At 36.5% G+C, this 17,817-nt stretch overlaps 1 protein-coding gene across 1 annotated transcript in view; it reads right to left on the bottom strand.

The window, feature by feature from the left end:
* Window positions 1–5,523: 5,523 nt before the first annotated feature.
* Window positions 5,524–17,817, bottom strand: part of ezh1 (enhancer of zeste 1 polycomb repressive complex 2 subunit) — a 29,268-nt gene continuing 16,974 nt past the window's right edge. Inside the window, exons 8-20 of the mRNA XM_052131624.1 lie at window positions 15,254–15,417; window positions 14,804–14,895; window positions 14,494–14,656; window positions 12,843–13,018; window positions 12,343–12,434; window positions 11,778–11,806; window positions 11,393–11,518; window positions 8,040–8,218; window positions 7,689–7,784; window positions 7,395–7,476; window positions 7,224–7,304; window positions 7,041–7,125; window positions 5,524–6,735 (exon numbers count right to left, since the gene is read on the bottom strand). Of these exons, the coding sequence (XP_051987584.1) occupies window positions 6,675–6,735; window positions 7,041–7,125; window positions 7,224–7,304; window positions 7,395–7,476; window positions 7,689–7,784; window positions 8,040–8,218; window positions 11,393–11,518; window positions 11,778–11,806; window positions 12,343–12,434; window positions 12,843–13,018; window positions 14,494–14,656; window positions 14,804–14,895; window positions 15,254–15,417 (1,426 nt within the window). The 3' untranslated portion in view covers window positions 5,524–6,674. The remainder of the gene's footprint in view (window positions 6,736–7,040; window positions 7,126–7,223; window positions 7,305–7,394; window positions 7,477–7,688; window positions 7,785–8,039; window positions 8,219–11,392; window positions 11,519–11,777; window positions 11,807–12,342; window positions 12,435–12,842; window positions 13,019–14,493; window positions 14,657–14,803; window positions 14,896–15,253; window positions 15,418–17,817) is intronic.

Genomic DNA, 17,817 nt, shown 5'->3' on the forward strand with positions numbered 1-17,817 from the left:
TAAAGATATATATATTTTACCCCATTGGCAATTTTTTTTCTTGTTTTAATTTTAAAGCTTACAAAATGAAATTTAGGCTTAAAATAAGAAAAAACATTCCAATGTGAAAAAGTCTTAATATCTCATGCAATTTTGCTTCTCAAGTAAATTGTTCTTGTTTTAATTATGTGTGGAAATTTTTACTATAAAAAACAAGGTTAAATCAATACTGATTAAAAAAGTGATTTTTGCAGTGTATATTGAATGAAGTGATCTTTTTGGCTCATTGTTGTGTACTGGCAGATGTAGTATAAATTTAAGCAAGTTTGATAGTCATGTTGTTTTGATGAGAGAGCATAATGCCCAAAGACAACCTTAAAGAGGAAAACATGTTGAAGATGAAGATATGTTTACACATATCTGCTGCATCATCACTCAAACTTCATTAATGTAAAGTATGAAAGTTTTAGCTATAGCTGGATCTAACAGTGAAACACAACAGAACAGTGTTTTTTAGATGCATATTGCATTTGTGTACTTCTTGGTGACAATTCTTAGTTTTAGCATTCATGAAGATTTTGACATTTTAAATATTTCCTAAATATGACACAATGGAATCGTCTAACCATCAGCCAAATTAGCAGACGTGATCATGGGTTGGTAACAGTTTTCACAATGCCATAGTGGAATAAATATAGAGAGGAAAACGAAAAGCTTATAACTAAGAATACATATCCTCCTTATCGCTGCTAAAGCAAAACACACACCAGCCTTTCCAAGCCAATATCGGTTGACCATTCTCAAGGAATTTCAACACTAAATTTGATAGTTGATAAAGGGATAGTTCACTCAAAAATTACATTTCTCTCATATTTTTCTTATGCAATCTCAGATGTGTGTGACTTTTTTTCATCTGCTGAACACAAACAAAGATTTTTTTGGCAGAATTTCTCAGCTCTGTAGGTCCATATAATACAAGTGAATGGGTGCCAACATTTTTAAGCTCCAAAATCCACATAAGGGGAGCATAAAAGTACTCCAGACAACCCTGGTGGTTAAATCTATATTTTCTGAAGTGAAATGATAGTTGTGGGTAAGAAACAGATCAATTGAAAATGACTTAAATATTGATCTTTCTCAGCCACACCTATCATATTGTGTCTGAAAACATTAGTTTAACCACTGCAAAAGTATGGATTACTTTTATGCTGCCTTTATGTGGATTTTGGAGTTTAACACTTTTGGGCCCCATTCACTTGCGTTGTGAGGACCTACAGAGCTGAAATATTCTTCTAAAATCTTCATTTGTGTTCTGCAGAAGAAAGTCATACACATCTGGGATGGCATGAGTGTGAGTAAATGATGAGCGAATTTTTTGGGCAAATTATCCCTTTAGTGAAATCAAGAAGAATCCATTTATATTGTAGAAACCCTATATGAATAGAGATAAGGAAAGCTTTATTTTGTCAGTTAGAGTATATCAGATACCACAGATGGGTGAGACTTCAAGAAAATTATTTCTGCACGCAATAGCAGAATGTAATTTATTGTTATAATAGCATACAATAACATGTCTTCAGCTCAATATACATCATATTCATGTAATTTCAGATATCTGAACATCTTTGAATTCTATTTGGTTACTGACATGATACAGAGTAGTTCAGCTCAAGTGAATGTCTCATGACAACAATAACCATTATTGTTGTCACGAGGTTTTCACACATCCCAGAGAAACAGTCTGCGAATGGAAGACACCCATGTAAAAAGTCCTTTTTTTAAATTCAACATGCATTTGCTGTAGGAGACCACTATTGCTGCTTTTGATGGTGATCCAATCCAGATCTTAGAGCAGTGGTTCTCAAACTATTTTTGATGAACACCCCCCTACTTCATTCCCTTACTATATAGTAAATTCAAGGGTGGTGATGTAGAATTCTGTGCCGAATTCAAATGGTTTCCGCTTCTCGTACCTTGCTTCTCACTGATTCTCCCAAAGCTGCAAGTTTAAGAGCTTGAGCTTTAAGAGCTTTGTGCTCATGCTGCTCTGTCAATTCAGCTGTATCCACCTACAGAGCCAATCAGGTGTATTAGGTTGAGTATTTGACGCTGCTAAACCAGATACTTCAGATGCGTAGCTAAACTTCAAAATCAGATGAACTGCGGTACAAATGTTTACCAGCCCGTATAAATGAGAACAAACTGATATACTCCAAGTCTAGATAAATGTTTTAATGGAAAGAGGAACTCTGCAATAGATTTGATTATTATGACTGATAAAATTTGTAACCTAATTCCTCCCTCTCTACTAATTTGCTCTTAGCGCCCCCTGGCATCTTTTGAACGTCCCCCGTTGAGAACCCCTGGCTTAGAGCAATTGCGTCATACTTTCCAGAGGTTAAATTAGCTATTTTAAAATAGAGCAAATGTGATAGAGTATAGGCCAATTGTTTACAGAATCTATAGAAGCTATGCATTTTGCATGACTACTGCACTTTTCATCGAAATGCAATAAGAAAAAAAAACAGCTGCTTCCAGTGACAGGCACATGTTCTTTAGTCTTTTCTCAAAGAGATCACATAATATTTATCCACAGAGTATACTGTTTATGTAATGTATAAATAAAGTGTTCTTCTCTTTTTATCATTCTAATTTGTATAAAAAAAACAGGCAAGTGGGAGTATTTTGTTTCGAATGTGTGTGTGTGTAGAGTGGAAATGTCTGCTCTTCATAAGCCCAGTTTTAACATCTTGACCTCTGTCAGGTTCCTATTGTGTCTGCTGTTTTGCTCTTTTATTGTATTTCTCATCTCCCCTCTCAAGTCCACTAAAAGACTTTGAATTCATTTATACTTTGGAAAGTCTTAAATTTAAAGAATCAAATGCTATTTTAATGTACAGTAAACTTGACAGGGACAAATACCTCTCAAAATAATTTCTTGAAAAGGACTAATCAGTAAAAATAATGCCATACAAGTTATTCTGATGGCATCAAGTATTGTTAGTTGATGTTAAAAGAAAAAGGAAACCATTTCCTTGTACCCTGCTGACAGTCTTTTCCAAATTTAAGTTAATGGTAATTTTAACTAATGACTTGAGAAGAGAGTGTGCAGTCACTATGTAAGTGTAAATGAAATTGATGAATTAACTTTATTTGAGGGGTGGCAGAGCTCTTGTGGGGTCCCTTTATACCCTACCCCCATCTACCCCGTTTGAACTGAAAATTACGTGAAGTGCACACATAACTCCCTAAGAATACCTACGAGAATCCATACCAAAATATGACAGAATAATTTGATATTTTGATTAAAATGAGTCATTTTGATATTTTAATGAGATGTAAGACAAGCGTAAGATGTTAGGCTTAATATTAAACTATACATTTTAGAATTTAAATAGGCCTAGTGGTCACCGTAGCTGAGTTGTATAGTATTTGGTAGAGTTAAATAAGAAGTGGCTCTATAATACTAATTAGCTTGTCAAGACGTTGGTTTAGAACTCTTTTGTCGCTATCGTTAATCTTGCATATTTAAACATTCTGAGGGAGGGTCGCTCATCACATGCGCAGCATAAGAAATGCACAAGAATATTTCACCACATAACATCAGTGTAATCACTTTACAATTGTTTTATCGTGAGCCAACATGTAGTGCTAGATAAATACTGGCAAATCTATGTGCATATTAACTGAGCATATTAATTAACCTCTAGCGGCGGTTTAGTTCTAAGATAAAAGATGATTTAATGTTAGTAATCTAGAAGTACCAACAATCAATGAACAATATTTTACAATTATTGTGTCTCTTAGCTTTTATTGGGGGTGTTGGACCCTCCTCAATTTGAACAGTGAACCTAAGATTGTATGACTTGATGTATCGTATGTTTGTTAAAAGTGAGGTTTTGTCATTTTCTACTTTGTAGAAAATAGTTTACAATTTCTAAATGCACTACATGTTTGAAAGTCCTGTTTTGAAGACCCGATCTGAAGTCGTGCTGGCTGTTTGTTATACTCTGAGCTCTGATGAGATGCATTTGCATATATGGGGGTTAAATACATACACCAAATTCTCACTAAAATGATATGTTGGTGACCATTTTACCTTTCCAGGAATCATGATAGATCATGGCTTAGATTCTAGAGCCACATAAAGGATGCAGGTTCAAGAAACTGAGACCTGAAATGATCACAATCATTCATTATTACCACTGTCCACTTGACTAGAGGTTGCTTCGTGGGAATTGTCCCTGCGTTTGGTGTACTGTAGATTCTACAAATTAATTGCATCTGCTGAAAAAATCCTCTAAAAAAGGCCGAAAGAGGAACTACAGTAATTTGACAAGATCAGACAAAACCTTGTAAAGGTGTTTCTCAATGTCCTAAAAGAAGACAGTTTCAGGAAGCCAAGGTGTTACAACACTTAACTTCTCTCTGTTCTTTAATTTTGTCCTTGTTTTGTTTTGTGGCACTTTCGTTGTAAATGAACATGACTGTGTAGGATCAACACAAATCTGGCACTTTAATAAAAGAAGCCGGAAAAAAAAAAACTCTTGAGAATCCTTTATCTTATGTACTATTCCTTAAAGGTAGGTGCACTGTGTGTTTTGTTTTTTTGTAATATCTTTCAAAAGAAATCATAATTCACATCTGAGAGATGAATCCAATATACAGCATTCGTTTTCTATAAAAATGTTAATTTTCAACACATCCTGTAAGTTCCATTTCACTTCAGCTACAAGATAAGTTTATTATGTTTATTGTATTATATATTAGCTTATGTCATTTTAAAACATTTTTTTTAGGTATTTAGCACCCCGTACTGGAGACAGGAACACTGTGTATCACGGAGAGTCACTATAAATTGACCAAAGCACAGAAAGACATGTCATAAATTACAGTATATGGTGTACAGTAAATTTACAGTATAATATTTTATGGCAGGACATTTACTGTTCTTCTGATTTTGAAGACATTTCAGACATTGCTCTTAAAGGTCCACCTCCAATAAAACAAAAGTGAATTAGGAACTACTGAATTTGTGAATGTTCTAATATTTACTCTTCACACAATAACACACGGTTAAGAATAGTCTACACATGATGTTAAGGTAAGATTTAAGAAGGCAAAATATAAATATTTATATTACAGCGTATGTTCATTTCATTTTGCATCCTATTTATTGTTACATGTGCTATATTCTGAAATAAACACTAAAATAATATTCACCATAACCTTTCCACTGATCAAAAACTAATTTCAAATGAATCCCTCTTTTATTATTCTCATTCCTAACAAATTATTATGTATCATTACAAAATGTATATTCAGTTCCAGGCCTATATGTTCTATTTCTCTACATACAGTATGTATTAATAATCCAGAATATGAGATGAACACAAAATTTGTTGTTGGTGCATTCACAAAAAATTACTCTAATTTTCACATGTGAAGTGTAATTAAAACTCTGGGGCATGTTAAACAAATATTGCAGTTTAGTTTCATTTTTATTTACATACTGTAATTGGTACAGATGACAGTGGAACCCACTTGTTAGGCCTATTTTGTAAATTTATTCTTAAAAAAGCCTGTTAAACAATGCTCTTTAAGTTACTCTTTAGCTCACAGTTCACATTCAGTCCGTCGGTTTAAATGGTTACTTGTTTTTTTTTATTAATACAGAACATTAATAATTTTTGACCTTATACAATTTAAGCACAGATGAAGTTTAACTGCCTATGTTAGTGCTATGTTATCTAGAATGCTAATCTCTGACCTCATTAGCCAGCTTTGTGCAATACAACAAGCTGCTTACATTTGATGAAGGATAAGATATTTAGATACAGACAGACAGACAGACAGACAGATCTAAATACACTTTTCCAGAATATTTGCCAGCCACACTACATTTAGAACACTTGGCAGATGCTATGGCTGAAAAGATAATGAAAAAGCCTTGAAAGATGCAGATCAATGCACATTACAGTAACAGGCTAACATCAAATTACACCAAGTTGCAGGGGAATATTGAACAATGCGCAAATAATGAACTTTGTTCTAAAGAGAAAACAGCTTGACTTGACTGACTACTATAAGTGCAAATGTAACATTGAAATATTGCATATTGTAAAGCACAATTAAATATTTTGGTCAAAAACAACAATTGTGTGTGATGCGTTCAGATTGTAGTTACAGTATATATCGAGCATATAGAGGTTATAACTATTTACGGTTCAAAAGCTGTTTACAGAGACTTGTTAATGGAGAGATTTGATTAAAAAACCTCATTGATGTATGAAAATTGTCTGAACTGGCATTTTTTCTTCAGCACATGAGCTCTTAAAGCTCAATTTTTTCTTCTGCACATGATCTCTATCAAGGTCCTGTGGTATTGGCCATTTAGTGCAGTTGTGAATTTGTACATTTGAGGATACAACCTTTTGGTAAACAAGAATGCTTGTTCAAACAATTCAATCAAACCACAGGTAAAATCAGAGGATCAAGGAAGTGACATCACCCTTGGACTGCATCATCAAGTGACTCTGTGATGTCATTCAAAAAAGTATGGCATTACAAAATCACTCCTCATGGGCATTCATAATGCCCAGAAGGCAGGAAACCACTTTTTCTTCCACTTTCAGCGAGTAGGCAAAAAATGTTACCAGATAAAAGATGTAGACATCCTCATAATGAAAGCATGTCTACACAATGTCGATATCTCTCTCAATACCCACATACTTCAATGCATCTGCTTGACTGTACCTAAGAAGAATAGAAAAATGTAAATAAAGCTACAAAAGGATCCATTCCATTAAAATGCATATGCAGTATAACACATCAGCCAAAATTTGTAGTCACTTTAAACTAGAAATACATTGAGATGCATTTTGTTTTAGGTATTACATAAAATGGAAAGTCTCAGCTTTCTAATTGCATAATAATAATAACTATAAATATTATACTTATTTTATTTCAGTTTATAAAACTCAAAATGTGTTTTTAGGTGAAAGTGAGCAGATAACCTATTGTCCATTGTTTTTTTCTGAAACAACCAAAACACAACCAACCTGTAATCAAAAAAGAGCTCCTCTCCACGCTGTATGGCTCGCTTTGCAAAGATTCCAATGCGATGATCACCATTAACCATTACGACTGAAACAACAACCGACACCAAGTCTATGTCAAATGTATTTAATCATTTAGACTGAATGTTTTACTGTTTGTACTGTACTTTCATTTTTGAACACTACCTTTTGCATAACAGTTGGGGTTTACAGAGTGGTTGGCAAATCTTATTTTATTCCCTTTTCGAGTGGCATCCACTACAAAGTCTGTTATAAAAATACATATGCTTGTGAAAATCAAATTGACACCTACAAGCCATTAACCATTACAACTCCAAACATCACTAAAGCCAATACCATTGTTCAAGTTGAATAGAAAGCTGGACATGTACTTGTCATAGATCCTGCCCCTCCTGTCTGCCTCATCCTGGGAGATAAGCTACACACACACGCACACACACACGCGCGCATACACGCACGCAAGCACGCACACACACACAAACACACAATGCAAAAATTGCATTACTAAGAATATAACAGTTGTAAGAATCACAGCTTGATCACAGCATTTAATGCACATACATTGTAGGGTGTGTGTGTGTGCGTGCGTGCGTGCGTGCGTGCGTGTGTGTGTGTGTGATTTCCACACACCTCTCCACAGTACTCAGAGATCAACTCGTTCTTCTGGACTGACTCTTTGATGAATGTACCCCACCCTGCAACATCAGATGGGGCAAGGAGCAGGTGCTGGCAAACAGGAAAAAGTATAAAAGCTTCAACATGCATGTTACAAAAGCAAACAGTATCTTCTTATAATGTTTTTTCTCATTTGATTCCAAGCTCTGTGAAACACTATTGTGTTTGATCAGATTCTATGATTTTGGATGAAGAACTCTCAAGAGTGATTGTGCAATCATCAACAGATTCAAGAGCGCTTTCTGCTGGTCATTTGATCTGTCTCTACACACCCTGTTCACAATGTCACTGGATCACGGTTCATACCTTCTTGAGTCCTCTCTGGATGCTGCAGTTCTTGCAGGAGACCTGTTTGCTGTCCCAGTGGTCTGCGGCCCCACAGGTCATGCAGAGGTCGGGATCACACTCACGCACTGCCAGATAACACGGACACTGCTTAGTGTTACACTGAGTCTTACAGCGACAGCCAGGAAACCGATTCTGACCTAGAACCCAAACACAGAGCAGAATTAGATTAGAGTGAGCCATGTTGAGTGTGTAATGTCTGAGGTGTCAAAATGCCAGAACTAAATTGAAATCCAAATTTAAACAATATGAATAAAGGTAAAAATGGGATATACTATGATTCAATGGCTCATTTTGATTTTCTTGCATTGGTGCCCTCTAGTGGTGCACTCATATGATATATCCCTTGCCCTTAAAGAATATGGATAATGTTGAACTGGAACAATAGCCAATCATTGAACAGAAATACATGACAATACTACAGACTTCATACACAATATGTGGGTAGTTGACATCAAATATAAGTTAACACCCTGTGGTGTGACATGCTATACTCCATCTAAAATTATTCAAGACAGAATTTTTCAATTTCTTTAATAATTATTATGCACGCTGCTTTTATGACATAATAATTATACTGTATATATATATATATATATATATATATATATATAATACTACATTGAATATTAGTACTTTTTTTTATTCATTGGTCACACCACAGGGCTAATTAAAAAAAGAAAAATGTGATTAAAACTGTAAGAAAGTTATGATGATAATGACGATGAGCCCTCATTAATGAATATACATTTTAACCTAAAATATTGATGTTGGTTTAAAAACGTTCAAGGACATGTTAGAAGTAGAACATACTGAAGAACTTCAGTAACATTCCTTTAAGTGTAAACATTCTAACTATATGCAACATTTTAGTTTAGGGATCAGAAAATAGACAGTAATTCATGACTAATAATTACACTTGTAAGTGTATGAAATACATTTAGAAGGTTAGCAGGGAAGGTTATGGTCAGATTTATGGGTAGTGGTTGGTGTAGGGTGTTTGTGGGATCCTAAATAAACACAATAAACATGCTGCAGTGATGACCCTATACTGTATGGTAAAATTTAAATACGGGTGAAAATAGCATCTAACACTATTTGCACTTAGTGGAAAGAGGAAGCTTTTTATTGCCTGAATTGACACTAAGTATCAAAAGTCTCTGCCATCTGTATTAATTTTATACTTATAAGTTGCACATTTACATTGTGTAATGCGAACATATAAAGGGTGTATTTTGCACCTTACTAGCTACTGGTATCTTTAGTTTTTACCTAATAAGTTAATTGTTAGGAAAAAAATAATGTAAAGAGGCTATTAGGCAAGGTTAAGAAATCAACGAACAAAGGCTTAATAAAAACAAGTTCGTAACTAGTCCAAGTTAAAATCCAATTATTAGTCATTATTTATTGCCTAATTTCTGATCCCTAAAATAAAGTGCTTATATATATATATATATATATATATATATATATATATATATATATATATATATATATATATATATATACACACACACCATATTTTAAAAAGAAAGTGAAAGAAATACAGTATCTCACAAAAGTGAGTACACCCCTCACATTTTTTAAATATTTCATTATATCTTTTCATGTGACAACAGTGAAGAAATGACACTTTGCTATAATGTAAAGAAGTGAGCGTACATCTTGTATAACAGTTTAAATGTGCTGTCCCCTCAACAAACATCCATTAATGTCTAAACCGCTGGCAACAAAAGTGAGTACACCCCTAAGTGAAAATGTCCAAATTGAGCCCAAAGTCATTTTGTGTGGCCACCATTATTTTCCAGCACTGCTTTAACCCTCTTGGGCATGGAGTTCACCAGAGCTTCACAGGTTGCCACTGGAGTCCTCTTCCACTCCTCCCTGACAACATCACGGAGCTGGTGGATGTTAGTGACCTTGTGCTCCTCCACCTTCCGTTTGAGGATGCACCACAGATGCTCAATAGGGTTTAGGTCTGAAGACATGCTTGGCCAGTCCATCACCTTCACCCTCAGCTTTTTTAGCAAGGCAGTGGTCGTCTTGGAGGTGTGTTTGGGGTCGTTATCATTCTGGAATACTGCCCTGCGGCCCAGTCTCTGAAGGGAGGGGATCATGCTCTGCTTCAGTATGTCACAGTACATGTTGGCATTCATGGTTCCCTCAATGAGCTGCAGCTCCCCAGTGCCGCAAGCACTCATGCAGCTCCAAACCATGACACTCCCACCACCATGCTTGACTGTAGGCAAGACACACTTGTCTTTGTACTCCTCAACTGGTTTCCGCCACACATACTTGACACCATCTGAACCAAATAAGTTTAACTTGGTCTCATCAGACCACATGACATGGTTCCAGTAATCCATGTCCTTAGTCTGCTTGTCTTCAGCAAACTGTTTGCGGGCTTTCTTGTGCATCATCTTTAGAAGAGGCTTCCTTCTGGGACGACAGCCATGCAGACCAATTTGATGCAGTGTGCGGTTTATGGTCTGAGCACTGACAGGCTGACCCCCCCACCCCCTCAACCTCTGCAGCAATGCTGGCAGCACTCATACGTCTATTTCCCAAAGACAACCTCTGGATATGACGCTGAGCATGTGCACTCAACTTCTTTGGTCGACCATGGCGAGGCCTGTTCTGAGTGGATCCTGTCCTTAAACCGCTGTATGGTCTTCGCCACTGTGCTGCAGCTCAGTGTCAGGGTCTTGGCAATCTTCTTATAGCCTAGGCCATCTTTACTTAGAGCAAAAATTCTTTTTTTCAGATCCTCAGAGAGTTCTTTGCTATGAGGTGCCATGTTGAACTTCCAGTGACCAGTATGAGGGAGTGTGAGAGCAATGACACCAAATTTAACACACCTGCTCCCCATTCACACCTGAGACCTTGTAACACTAACGAGTCACATGACACCGGGGAGGGAAAATTTTCACTTAGGGGTGTACTCACTTTTGTTGCCAGCAGTTTAGACATTAACGGCTGTGTGTTGAGTTATTTTGAGGGGACAGCAAATATACAATGTGATACAAGTTGTACACTCACTACTTTACATTGTAGCAAAGTGTCATTTCTTCAGTGTTGTCACATGAAAAGATATAATCAAATATTTACAAAAATGTGAGGGGTGTACTCACATTTGTGAGATACTGTATATAATATTAAGTTGTTAAAATCAATTTGTTGGAAATATTCCCAAAATAAACAAAAAAGTGTCCAGAATTGTACCTTTTAAACTTGTATTTGTATGTTTTTGTAATGTATATTTCATTTTTTTATGTGTTTAAAAGTATGTTTGTGTTCATTTGTGTTGAACTCACATTCACGATCACACTGGCAGAATTTCTCGCAAAAATTCTGGGTCATCACACATGGACAGGAACTATCACAGGGGTGCTCAGGGTGATCACATGGCTGAAAATTGTATACTTGATTGGATGAGTTGTCTATAAGACAAACAGGAAGAACAAAAGAGCAATAACTGACCTTTGTGGAAATGAAAACAGAAAATGAAAGAAGATAATTAGAAGAATATGAAAACAGTTTGCTGGATCTGCTCAACATTCATGCTATCAGTTTGACAAATAATAATATGGGCTGAGTGACAGAAAAATCTTTTCCCATATTTTGATTGCATTCTTCTGTTTTTCCATTCCTGAACCTGCCAAGCCATTCAAATATATTCTCAATAAGTGAGGTGCTTACCTTTCTTCAGCTGTATCTTTGCCCATAATCTATCAAACAAATAAAAGAAACATAGTTTACCTCTAATGTTCATATTTTTCAGTCTTGTGTTTCCTCCAGTTTGTAGTTATTTCTTTTTTTTTTTTCTCCCCTTTCCTCCCCAATTTGGAATGCCCAATTCCCAATGTGCTCTAAGTCCTCATGGTGGCATAGTGACTCGCCTCAATCCAGGTGGCGGAGGACGCATCTCAGTTGCCTCTGCATCTGAGACCATCAATCCGTGCATCTTATCACGTGGCTTGTTGTGTACATTACCGTGGAGACTCACCACACACCTCACTGAGAGCGAACCACATTATAGTGACCACAAGGAGGTTATCCCACGTGACTCTACCCTCCCTAGCAACCGCACCAATTTTGTTGCTTAGGAGACCTGGCTGGAGTCACTCAGCACACCCTGGATTCGAACTCGCAACTCCAGGGGTGGTAGTCAGCGTCAATAAACGCTGAGCTACCCAGGCCCCCCCAGTTTGTGGTTATTAAAGCATGACAGCGTTTGGCAGATAGCAGTAGGTGAACATCTTGCCTGTGCTTTCGTTTTTTCTTCTGAGGTGAGATCCCACCATCCTCCAGTGGAACATGGTGAATCAGCGCCTCTTTCACTGCAAACTGATATACCTGACACAAATACACACAAATACATGAGTCAGAAATTGCAACATGTTACACTCCACCCACATACAGCATAAGAATCCCTTGAACACCTTATGGACATTAGTCAGAATTTTGGAACCCAGCTGAGGCATAACTGCTCATTATAGTGTTGATCTTTGCCATATGAGCATGCAGACGCACACACAATAACACACAAACAAAACAACATACTTCTAGAAAAAGATTTGGATCATTCCCTAAATGCAAGAACAACACATGACTTGAGATAATCACATTTCCAGTTAGCCAAACCGCAGTCTCTTTGGGAAAAACACACAGCACAGACTCAATTTTGTACAGTTAAACCCTTTTGTTGCCTTTTGTTGATTTTGAATGAAATAATATTATATTATTGTCATTGTATATGTGCACCTCTCTGCATTTCTTGGTGCCAATGAGTCGTGCGATAGAGCAGAAATTGTTGTAATATGTGCCATGCAGAACTCTGAACAGAGACTCCTCCGCTCCACTCCACTGTAGAGGCGACTGCTCTTTTCCTTCCTCTCCTGGTCTCATTTTAGTGGGGCTGGGACACCTAGAATTACCCTCTGATACACACACACACACACACACACACACACACACACACAAACACGATTTATGTCTAACGTGTAAATCTACCAGTATGCCATTTGCCTCAATACTGAACTAGATAACAGTAAATACAAAATAATTAATCAGTAATGTGTTCTAAGTGGTACTTATTGGCCCATGTCAAAATAGCCCACCCCCAAGTCTGTATGATAATCTGATCCAAGATAGATTTACAAATTTTCTACCAGCCAAATACAGGAAAATCCAGCTCTAAATACTTCAGTGGGGCTCCTGTGCGAGACACTGCTCAATGGTTAAAGAGGTCCACTTAGAGCTTGTTTACCTGAGAAAAACTTGAAAAACAGCATGGACGTATGCAAATTTCTTTTGGTGTGAACGGCCCCAATATGCCTAATTCAGGCATGGAATGCCTAAATTAAAAACAGTTTTAATACAATGACTAAATTTCTATACATTTTTACTTAAAATAAACATTACTTTTTGCTAAAAGAACGAAGATGTCAGATTGGGCTCATCAGTTTGTAGACAGTATATGACTAATGACTAATGTCACTGAAAAAAAAAATATATATCATTTGGTCTTTCAGGACCACTGTCTTGTGTTACACACATTTGCATTATAATGGATTTTTATGGGAGAAAAAATGCATTAAATAAAAATAGTGTGTTTCTTCTTGGATTACAGTGTCCTGATCCTGCTTCTGACAGAAAACACATGCTGATTGTCACTGATCTTTCCCCTGAATTCTTCTGTCAAGTGTGGCATCCATGCAAGATTTAACAGTCGATATCTCTCACACAAACCCAAAAGGTGTGTGTTTCAGGTCCATTTCTCTCGGTTTGTGAAATATCCTAAGCAGTTTGGGATTGAGACGCTAAAATACAGCAAAATTACAGTATAGGATGTGAAATACGTCCTGTACTGATTTCATCCAGATGGCAATTTTCTTTCCTCTAATATGGGATGATTCTATATTATACGGGATGGTTGGCAACCCTAATCCAAGATATAGCTCAGGTCACTCTTTCAATATACAGTCATCCCTGTAGCACCAAAGGCACCTTTGTACAAACAAATTAATACTTGGGATTACGCTTTTGTTAAAATCCCAAACCCTAACTATGAGCAATAATCTTGGAGATGCTTGTGTTAGTAGCACTATTAATAACGTTCTTGTGTTCTTGTGAGCAGTTTTCAGTGATGTCTCTTTGGTGCAATACAAAAACACACCTATGCACACACCTCCTTGGCACAAGAGCTGTCTTTAATTGCAAAACTATTTTTGGTAATTGTAAAGACTGAGTGTTTCATCTGTAGTCTATTGGCCTGGATAAACTGGTATTGACCCATTATCTGCTGTATATTAAGGTGTGGTTTAAATATGGGTATGGAGTAGAGAGTCTAAAATCTGTATGTCTCTACAGTATTTGCAGTATGTTTGTGTTTACACATGGTGTGTGTGTGTACCTGAGGAGCTGGTTGTCTCGTGGTCACTCTCTCCTTCTTTTCCCTCTTCACCTGAGCCTGAGAGGGTGGGGCCACATGAACTTGAGGGGCGAGGCTGTCGCCGACGCCGACGAGACCTTTGCGACTTTAGCATGTTCTGATCAGCAAACTCTTTTGCTCCTTTCTGTGACCAGGTAAGAGGTAAAGAGAAATCGATAGAGAGAGATGTTAGAAAGATTGTAAAAAGCCGATCAGAACCAATAAGAAATAAAACCAATTTATAATAATATAACCTCGACTAACGTATACACAAACAGGCAGAAATTTGTACCTGCAAAAGAAAGCAATCGAGTCCACAGGGTTCTGTCTCCATTCTGATCTCTTTATTCTTCCTCTTGTACACATTAGGAGATGCATGGAATGCTGAACACAGAAGACATGCACTTTTCATTTGCAAAACTTTTCCTTTTAGAGACTGAAATATCAACTGTCCTAAAATTTATTAAATGTATGCTTGATATACATGAGATAAAGTCTGTACAGTATGATATAAATGAGAAAGATTAAACAAGCTATTCAGGAACATAAACTGAAAAGTTTGGACATGCATTGAATAGATATATTAGATTGGAACATCACCCTATGCCTACATTTTAGACTTAAGGTTATGGCTTTGTTCATATAACTACTTACAAGCAATAATATTACTAATGCTACCATAAGCAAGCAAAAATGAAAAAAAATAGGCAGAAGACCAGACACGGGCACAATCATCTCTTACGATGAAGGAAACAGTCGTATTTGAAGCAGCGACGACAGAAGAGTGTGTGAAAGGAGTGCAGACTTTGCTCCCTCTGAACAGATTTGGCAAAGGGGCCATCCATGTTGGGTGTACAAAGTGGAGGCAACTTCACAGGGCTTGATGGCTCCAGGAGATCTTTATACCTGTGGAAGAGATAAAGAAATGAAACTGAAAATGAGAAACTATCTCTGTATGTACACTGAAAACAATTGTTAACACAAAAATGTGCTTAATGTGGGAACTTCTCAATTAACTGGTTTGATGCAAGTAAAAAATATTATTTAACATCACTAAACCAACCAGTCTACATTACGTTACACTAACAAACCTAATTTTAAGGGTTAGATCAGGTAGAAATAATTCCTTGAGGTTACAATTGGAGAACTGCAGAATTCTTATTTTAATTTGTTAATTCTAGTCCTGGATGCTGATTGGTCAATACAGCTCTCCAGCCAAGCTATAATCCACACACAGAAATCAAAAGACAATTTTTATATAATAATTGCTATAATTAGATGGGGAGGTGGAGAGATGATTCATCAGTTGAAGGGAAGCAGCCACTTATACTGTATATCCTTGGGATATGATTGGCAAGCCTACATGAACAAGCTCCTCCAGAACTTACATTTAGAACTTCATTTTAATAACAGCTATGACACCAAACATATCATTGTTACAGGGCGGAGGGCGGAGCCGGGTGGTGATCCTACACACCCGGTCCCGTATTAGGCTAATTAAGCCGCCGTGAGGGATAAATGTTGACTGCAGAGGATCGTGCGGGAGAGAGATCGTTAACGGGCATGTCCATCATGTGTGTGTTTGTTTAAGTTTTATATTAAAAATATTATTTATATCGTCAAGCCGGTTCTCGCCTCCTCCTTTCCATTGATCAATTTACACTCATATATTTACCATATCACCCATTGATGATCATTCATTTTTTTGCATAGCAATGTTTATGTCAGGAATAATATCTTATAATGGAAGAAATTTATGAATTTACTTAATATAATAACATTTTAATAAAAAATTGTGTCCTTAATATTTGTATTATATGGTTACCATTTTGTGGTTAGAATATATAGTGAATATAGTCGTGGCAGAAAGGGATGCAGGCTACCAATTGCATGTTGTGCCTAACAACATTTGTTTTTAAATATATATTCACCATATAGCACAGCCTCAACACATTAGTAACACATTGTTGCTTTAGCATAGTTTGAAAATGAAAATGTGTTGTATCTCTATATTTTATGATGTCCAAAAACCTGTAGATGCATTGTATTAAAACTTCAAAGTGTTTTATCTTTAGTACACACACATAAGAGAGAATTAAATACAAGTTCATGTGCTTCACAAATCTCACAGACACATTTCCCCAGCCAGCGGAAAGAAATGAGATGAGCACAGCTGGTGGAGTGCACAAAAATGGCATGAAATGGTAAACAGTTGGATGATAATGCAGACTGTGACGGCTTTTTGTTTCCACTGCTGCTGCTGTTGCCAAACACCCGCTGAAAGCAGAGCTGCAGGAGCTTCCCATGAACCCTCATTTAACACGGTGTTGAGATGGCAGTATTCTTTTCAAGACAATTGGAAGAATGTTTGTGCATGTTAGGCTTGCCTTTATGGTTGCATAATTTTTGTGGATAAAAGTTTGGGTTTTTAGCTCAGCATTTAGCTCAGAGAGCACCGTTTGAAATTAATTCAAATTAGTTGAAATATAAATTAAATGAATTGGATTTAACTGAATTGATTTAATCCAGCTAAAATAAGATGAACTACATTCAATTAAATCTTAATTAAAAGACTTCAGATTAACATGTATTAGTTGCTCCCCAAACATGACACATAACATAGCAAAACATTCATATACAGAATCAACCATTATCCCCCTTAAACCTCATTATTTCCATTCCCCCCTCCCCCCTCCCAACCCACAACCCGACCCCCCCAAACAAATGCCTGTGGCCAAAGCCCGAGTACACACACAGATATATATATATATATATATATATATATATATATATATATATATATATATATAAATAAAATAATAGTAATAGATGTTTACTTATCAATGTAATGACTCCCCTGCTGTTATTTGCCAGCACTAAAGAAAACATGTCCACCCCATTTCTTCCCAAATTTTTCAGCTTCCTGTGGGGAAAGATGCGTTCCTTGAAGAAACACTATATCATATTTCTTCTGTTTAAGAAGAGAAATAACTTTCCTTCTTTTTTTAATGGGGTGCCCCATTCACATTCCTATTCACATTCCACGTGGAGAAAGGCAATCTACTCATAATAACATTTGACATATTAGAAAAAATAGATTGTGTGTCAAAAATAACATTATAAACACCACATTCCACATTGGTGCAACAATCAACCCCGAACAAAACAAAAAAAAAACAATCCCTCTAAACTCAAACAGTCCGTGTACGCCTACGAGAGCTCCCATGAAAAATTTGCCACTGGATAGCTCAAGTCCGGTGTTTTTCTATACAAACAATTGTAAAGCAGAATTACACAACATAAGAT

The sequence above is a fragment of the Xyrauchen texanus genome, chromosome 8 (assembly GCF_025860055.1).
Source record: "Xyrauchen texanus isolate HMW12.3.18 chromosome 8, RBS_HiC_50CHRs, whole genome shotgun sequence".
NCBI classification, from domain to species: domain Eukaryota; kingdom Metazoa; phylum Chordata; class Actinopteri; order Cypriniformes; family Catostomidae; genus Xyrauchen; species Xyrauchen texanus.